The 7,765-nt window shown below is 41.8% G+C and overlaps 1 protein-coding gene across 1 annotated transcript; it reads left to right on the top strand.

Moving 5' to 3' along the window:
- Positions 1-101: 101 nt before the first annotated feature.
- Positions 102-7,728, top strand: rplp0 (ribosomal protein, large, P0). The gene is made up of 8 exons (XM_079871875.1): positions 102-278; positions 944-1,054; positions 1,275-1,450; positions 3,126-3,213; positions 3,296-3,442; positions 4,966-5,151; positions 5,399-5,539; positions 7,515-7,728. The coding sequence occupies exons 2-8, from the start codon at positions 1,001-1,003 to the stop codon at positions 7,671-7,673; spliced, it is 951 nt and encodes a 316-aa protein (XP_079728001.1). The 5' UTR covers positions 102-278; positions 944-1,000; the 3' UTR covers positions 7,674-7,728.
- The last annotated feature ends 37 nt before the right edge of the window (positions 7,729-7,765 follow it).

Genomic DNA, 7,765 nt, shown 5'->3' with positions numbered 1-7,765 from the left:
TAAAATTAAATGGGGAAAAATAGGTAAATATTTTTTATGTTTGAACGAGTTGGACTTTATGTCAAATTATTTTCTTTAAACTGTAATCTCTTTATTCATAGCTCACTTAAATGGGCTTTGGACAACGCCCATCGCTGCTACAGAGTGAAAGACATGTGTATTGACCAATCAGCGCACAGATACGCTCTCCTGCGACATTCTGATTGGATGTCCGACTGGTACTAATATTGTTCCGCTTCCCGCAACGGTCTCTTTCTTTCACGCGTCCCTACAGTGAGGTGAGGTGTAGTGCGGTCCTCTGCTGCTTTCCTAATTTTAAACATACCCGTGACTATACGAGTTGCAAATATATCATAACTGTTTTAAGTATCGTGAGGAGATGTAATTCTTACTCGATATGTGTATAATAATAATTGTTTGAGGAAAAGGTTAGCATTAGCCTGTTAGCTTAGGCCTTTGCACCACGTGAGATGAGACGTGAAGCGTTTTTATACTTATTTTCTCGTTGTAGATTGTTTCTTGTTTCGATTATAGAGGTGGATAATACATATATATGCATATATAATGTATTTAGTGTGTGTATGTATTATACACACACAAAATGAAGTAACGTTACAGCAGGTCATCTACAGATCAGCTGTGTCAGTGCTGATTGGTCGTTCCCCCTGCTGAAATAAAACTGTTTCCTACTATCCCTGAGTGTTTGCATCCCACAGCTCACAGGGACGCTTGGTTTCAGACATTCTTATAGTAAATTAAGGCCAATTAATCAAATAATAGTGCTTTAATTGTTGTGAAAATGTTTTAAGGTTAATGCTTCTAAGTGTTGAACACCTTTGATTTTGGGTTGATTTGGTTTTGAGATTTAATCAGCTGTATTTTAGCACTTAAGCTTTATACAAAAACAAGGTTGTCTAAATGTCTTTCAATCTCTTTTTCTCAGATTTTTCAACCTTGTCTTTAAACCGGCTGTTCACCGATCCTTGGAAGCACTGCAAAGATGCCCAGGGAAGACAGGGCCACGTGGAAGTCCAACTATTTTCTGAAAATCATCGTAAGTTGTCAGTGCTTTATGGCACGAAGTACAGCAGGTCATCTACAGATCAGCTGTGTCAGTGCTGATTGGTCGTTCCCCCTGCTGAAATGAAACTGTTTCCTACTATCCCTGAGTGTTTGCATCCCACAGCTCACAGGGACGCTTGGTCTCAGACATGTTTTAATCGTGACCCCCGTCGGGTTGAGTCGTTTCTGATGGTCTTTCTCCATGTGTGCAGCAACTGCTGGATGACTTCCCGAAGTGCTTCATCGTGGGCGCAGACAATGTCGGCTCCAAGCAGATGCAGACCATCCGTCTGTCCCTGCGGGGCAAGGCCGTCGTGCTCATGGGCAAAAACACCATGATGCGCAAGGCCATCCGTGGCCACCTGGAGAACAACCCGGCTCTGGAGAGGTGCGTGTCAGTCTGGGCACAAGGATGATCCACGGTAGAAAAATTAAGGGCTTTTAAAGTTGTGGGGCCTTATTTATAAAACACCCGTAGGACAGGATTCGACTCTAAATCCCATGGATTTTATCCTCCATCAAAAGTGAGGAACAAATTTAGTTTTATAATGTTATGCACAAGCCAACTGACCTTTCCTGATGATTAAACAAACTGATGCAAAGAAAAAATAACTGCACACACTCTTAAGGGCCGTACACACCGGGACGAATATCGGCACGTGTTATTCGCCAGCGTTTTTCGCTGACGATGAGCCGAGTGAACATGCAAATTCATTCCCTGACATTAGATGGCGCTTAATGTAAAACAGATTTTTTTCTTTTATCAAGATTTTTCTAGTCGCGTTTGTCATATAGTTCTTTATGTTCCGACACCAACGAAACCAGCAGCTCTACATTCATCTTGCCTTGCATCTTCCTCGTCTTATTTCTTCCCGGCAGTGTAGACGCTACTTGGTGTATATCTTCTTCGCCGTTACGTATGTGTGCTCGGCAAGACTGTTTTGTGTTTGAGCGCCCCCAAGTTGTGTTTTACTGTAACTTCAGAAGCTCCAGACACGTGAGCAAAAGCGCCAATCTCATTGGTTGGATAGTTTTTGACGCAGCGCGTCAAACCAAAAAAACGAACCCGAGGCGTTTTTAAAAAATTACGCTTTTACGCGTGGCGTTTTTCGCGTCGGTGTGCACACTCACATTGGCGCCCTTTGCTTAGTCACGAGGCGTTAAACGTCGGCAAATATCGCGCGCGAAATTCGTCCCGGTGTGAACAGGCCTTTAAGCACATTTATTGCCATTGTTTCGGCACAAAATGTTGGTTATAAATGTTTAAGAGTGCAGTTATTTTTTTTTCTTTGCATCAAGTTTTGTTTTTCCCTTTAATAGCACCTTGTAAGGGGTTTGCTTTCCTGTTCTTTTGAGGAATTAAACCGAGCCATGTGTACTGAGAGCGTGCTTGGATTTCCTTGCCCGTTGAGTCTGAACCATAAGATGAACAAATAATAATAATAATAATAATAATAATAATAATAATACCTTTTATTTATAGGTGCTTTTCAAGGCACTCAAGGTCAAGATCAAAACAATACAAATCAAACAATATCACTAAAAGCTATTCTAAACAAACTGCCATTTATGAAGAGATTCATTCAGGAACACTTTTGTACATGCAACATTTTATAAATCATTCATAGGAACATTTTGTCGTACGTTCACATTTTGGATCATCTTATGCACGTCTTTATAAATGAGGCTGCAGGTTTTCAGAGTTTCTGAAGTCTGTAAAATAGTCACATTTTATTCACTAGAAATTGCTATTTATAATCTGCAATCTCTAATGATAAATCACCTTTAATATTGCTGTGAATTTAATCAGATTTTAATCAGTCGTTTGAGCAGCGTGATTAATACAGCACTGATGAATACGGGTGTGCAGGATAAGTTACGGACCGGCTGTGTCAGTGCCTGTTTGTCGTTCCCCCTGCACAAATCAACATGTTTCCTACTATCCCTGAGTGTCTGCATCCCACGGCTCACAGGGACGCTTGGTCTCAGACATTCTGTATTCACTGCATGTATCTTTGGGGTTTTAAAGGGGGTTTTAATTAATAACTCCTGTGTTTTTGCAGGCTGCTTCCCCACATCCGTGGGAATGTCGGCTTCGTCTTCACTAAGGAGGATCTGCCTGAGGTCAGGGATCTGCTGCTGGCAAACAAAGTGAGTATGACTGTTGAGCGGCTGAGCGTTCAGGGCTTGACTGCGCCTCTTCTGGTGTAACTCTCGTGATCTCTGGTCTTAGGTGCCCGCCGCTGCCCGTGCCGGTGCCATCGCCCCCTGTGAGGTCACCGTCCCGGCGCAGAACACCGGTCTCGGCCCTGAGAAGACCTCCTTCTTCCAGGCTTTGGGAATCACCACCAAGATCTCCAGAGGAACCATTGAAATCTTGGTGAGTATGATTTATTAATAAGCTTTTTTTTTTTTAAACTAGTTTCCAGTTGCTTGTGTAAGTGCACTAACATGGTGGTTCTCTTATATATTTTGTGTATATTTTATATATACACATTATTTGTGTATTTAAAGCAAATCCACAAGAAATCTACTATTAAAAAGCCTTTTTTCCCCACACAAAAGTTCAATAAATGCATGATGTTTCCAAATATTCTGAGCATTAATTTTAAATAATTTAACTTAATTTCCTGTAATTAGGTGTGTGTGTGGTAGTGCTGCTTGATTATGGCAAATCATATTCCAGATTATTTGTTCAATATTTTAATTGATCATTTAACACCATTGTTGATGAGCGACATGATCAGTCTTATTTCACGATGGGAGAAATTTTAAATATCAGTGAAATTTCACAATTATCGATACTTCAGCCAAAACTAGCTTGACTAATATAAGGAAAAGGTCCTCAATTACACAAGACTAGTAAACTGTCAGCAATGCAATGGGAACAAAGAAACTAGTCACAAACATTTTATTCACTAGAAATTGCTGGTTCTAATCTGCAGTCTCTATTTAGTGATGAATCACCTGAAATATTGATGTGAATAAGTAGATTTTAAATATTTAGTCGTTCGAGCAGCGTGATTAATACAGCACTGATGAATACGGGTGTGCAGGATAAGTTACGGACCGGCTGTGTCAGTGCCTGTTTGTCGTTCCCCCTGCACAAATCAACATGTTTCCTACTATCCCTGAGTGTCCGCATCCCACGGCTCACAGGGACGCTTGGTTTCAGACATTCTCCATTCACTGCATTTATTTTCTTCAGTTTTAAAGAAACTTAGTTTGATTTATTCGTGTTTTTGCAGGCTGCTTCCCTTTAGCTCTTTTTGATTAACTTTGGTGACACAAACAGCTGGGGGTATATTAAGCTGTTGTCACTTTAAGACGAATGCACTATCCAATGCCAGAAACATCCATTTTCTGTTTAGAACTCCTAACCGAATGGGTTTACGAGGAAACTCAAAACTCAATCAAAACGGGCATTTTTACTTAATTTATGCGTGAATGCACATGTGCACGGAACATTGTGTTAATTCGGTGTTCACAAACTTCACATGGTTCAGTGCACAACTACACAGCAAGTTTGTCGTCTTGCAATTAAAGCACCAGGACTTGCATGCAAATGATAAACTGTCAGTCTATGATGTTAAACTTTTCAATTAATCTGCGAGTCAAACAAAATGGACAAAAACAGAATAAATAAGCAAATTAAATCAACATGTTTTTCAGGAAGATGTACTAACAGTCTACAACAACAAAAATTAATTGAATGTAAAATAACACTGTATAGTCTTGTGCACATTAAATATTTGGTTAATCCTTAAAGTTATTCAGTCAAGATCAGTGAGTTTATTTTATTTTCATTCATTTGTTTATCGTTAACAGACTATAGCTGGTATATTAGGCTGATTTCCTTCTCTTAATTCTGCACATGAACTAACGGACCTGTTCCGCCTGCAGAGCGACGTTCAACTGATCAAACCTGGAGACAAGGTGGGCGCCAGCGAGGCCACGCTGCTCAACATGCTGAACATCTCGCCCTTCTCTTACGGGCTGATCATCCAGCAGGTGTATGATAACGGCAGCGTCTACAGCCCAGAGGTGCTGGACATCACTGAAGATGCTCTGCACCAGAGGTTCCTGGAGGTTTGTGCACTTAATAGTAGTAGTTTGAGTGTATAAATGCAGGATAAGTTACGGACCGGCTGTGTCAGTGCCTGTTTGTCGTTCCCCCTGCACAAATCAACATGTTTCCTACTATCCCTGAGTGTCTGCATCCCACGGCTCACAGGGACGCTTGGTTTCAGACATTATTTTAATAGGGTTGCGGTTGCCCCCTAACCTTCAGGCTTGGAAAACACTGCCTATAACCTGTTCACTGTTTTCCTCTCAGGGTGTGAGGAACATCGCCAGTGTGTGTCTGCAGATCGGCTACCCCACGCTCGCCTCCATCCCTCACTCCATCATCAATGCTTACAAGAGGGTCCTGGCTGTCGCTGTGGAGACTGACTACTCCTTCCCCTTGGCCGAGAAGGTACGACTTCTGCTGTGATTCCCACACATGTGCTCCTCCTGCAGGCTAGGCTACAGAACGGCTGATCAGTGTCGTTCTGTCCATCCGTCAGTCCCGAGTCTGTCTGCGTCGGGTCTTTTCGGGACGATCCGAAGTAGGGCTGCACGATATTGGAAAAACTGACATTGTTTTTCTGCGATTTGATATTGCGACAAACATTTTAGCTGATGATTTGAATGGCTCTATTTGTAAAGAATGAGTCTTTCTAGGATGATTGTGGTGATTTTGTAGGGTAGTGCATCTGCATAGAAAATAAACAAATTACAAGCATCAACGAATACGATAGAACAAAGATGAAATAATCAGTTCTTTGTTGTTCGGGTAAATTTAACTATACTATTACAGACATTCAATCAAATGTATACAGTCTTTGCTGTATAAATTGATTCATAATTAATATGGTTATCTTTGTTAAAGCTACAAAAGTGGTTTTCTCTTTCTCTTTTTGTTTGATTAACTTCTACAAGGTCTGAACAACTTCTCAAGGTCACCTTGCAGCATAAGGTCAAATAAAATTCAAAGCAATACAAATCAATCACAAATTTATAAAGAGATGCATTCAGGAACCTTTTTGTACATGCCAATATTTTATAAATCATTCATAGGGACATTTTAGGAGTGCTTTGTCATACATTCACATTTCGGATCATCTTATGCACGTCTTTATAAACGAGGCTCCAGGTTTTCAGAGTTTCTGAAGTCTGTATAAAATCTAGTCACAAACATTTTATTCACTAGAAGTTGCTGTTTCTAATCTGCAATCTCTATTAAATCACCTTTAATATTGATGTGAATAAGCAGATTTTGAACAGTGGTTTGAGCAGCGTGATTAATACAGCACTGATGAATACGGGTGTGCAGGATAAGTTACGGACCGGCTGTGTCAGTGCCTGTTTGTCGTTCCCCCTGCACAAATCAACATGTTTCCTACTATCCCTGAGTGTCTGCATCCCACGGCTCACAGGGACGCTTGGTTTCAGACATTCTGTATTCGCTGCATGTAGTATTTGGGGTTTTAAAGGGGGTTTTGAGTTAATTACTACTGTTTTTGCAGGCTGCTTCCCTTTAGCTCTTTTTGTTTGATTAACTTTGACACAAACAGCTGGGGGTATATTGGGCTGCTGTCACTTTAAGACGAATGCACCATCCAATGCCGGAAACATCCATTTTCTGTTTATAACTCCTAACCGAATCAAGACGGGCATTTTTACTTAAAGCGGGGCTCAGTAACTTCGGGATTTCTTCGCTGTATTCTCGCTTTTTGCTCGCAGGTTTCTCTATAGAGCTCCCCCAACAGCTTCGGAATAGATATTTGACAACACCTGTTGTAAAAACTCGTTGGTGATTCTCAGACACCAGAGGCTATAGATCAACGACATCAAAGCAGATGTGACAATCTTTAAAACGTCTTCTTCATTCGGGTTCAAACAGCGTGAGGGAGCGCAATGACAGCATTTTAGCAGATTTCTTTTGGCCGTAAAGCAATTGTTTACATCGCGAGACCTGATATCACGCGAGACTTCCTGACGCGGCGGCCCGCCGGCTCAAAGTTGCAAGTGCGTATTTTCCGCTCACGGGCACCAGGGGGGTGCGAAACGACCACCATCCAACCCGAAATAAGTAATATAACCATTCCAATGACTCCGAAGCTGTTCAGTTAAGGTAAAAGTTACTTAGTTCACCTTTAATTTGTGCGTATATGGACATGTGCACGGAACATTGTGTTGTCCACCGTGCTGGTCCATACGGATCCACTACGAACCCTATACTGTGTTACTACCGTGGATGCGCACATGATATCGATGCATCATGTATTCAGTCATTTGCTCCAACCAACAGGAAGTCGGCTATTTTGGTTTGAATTTGAGAAATCAGGCTCTAGAGTTCAAGTACTCCTCGTAAGGGATGACTTGTAATGTGTGTTTCTCTCTCGCAGGTGAAGGCCTTCTTGGCTGATCCCACCGCTTTCGCTGTTGCAGCTCCTGCCGCTTCCGCTGCCGTGGAGAAAGCCGCCGCTCCGGCTGCTAAAGTGGAGGCGCCCAAGGAGGAGTCCGAGGAGTCTGACGAGGACATGGGCTTCGGCCTCTTCGATTAAACTCCTGAATCAACATCATGTCAGTTTAACACCAATAAAACATCTGGAAACAGCCGTTTTGACTCTTGTGTGTTTGGGTTGGGTTGTTCACA

Source organism: Squalius cephalus (assembly GCF_949319135.1).
Source record: "Squalius cephalus genome assembly, chromosome: 5".
Classification (NCBI taxonomy): domain Eukaryota; kingdom Metazoa; phylum Chordata; class Actinopteri; order Cypriniformes; family Leuciscidae; genus Squalius; species Squalius cephalus.
This window is presented reverse-complemented; position numbering and strand designations above follow the sequence as displayed.

What these genes read in the sequence shown, in the direction of transcription:
- rplp0 (XM_079871875.1), top strand. Translation starts at nt 1,001, where the DNA reads ATGCCCAGGGAAGACAGGGCCACGTGGAAGTCCAACTATTTTCTGAAA. An exon ending in ATCTGCTGCTGGCAAACAAA is followed by an intron (nt 3,214 to 3,295) that starts GTGAGTATGACT and finishes CTCTGGTCTTAG; the next exon opens with GTGCCCGCCGCTGCCCGTGC. An exon ending in CCTTCCCCTTGGCCGAGAAG is followed by an intron (nt 5,540 to 7,514) that starts GTACGACTTCTG and finishes TCTCTCTCGCAG; the next exon opens with GTGAAGGCCTTCTTGGCTGA.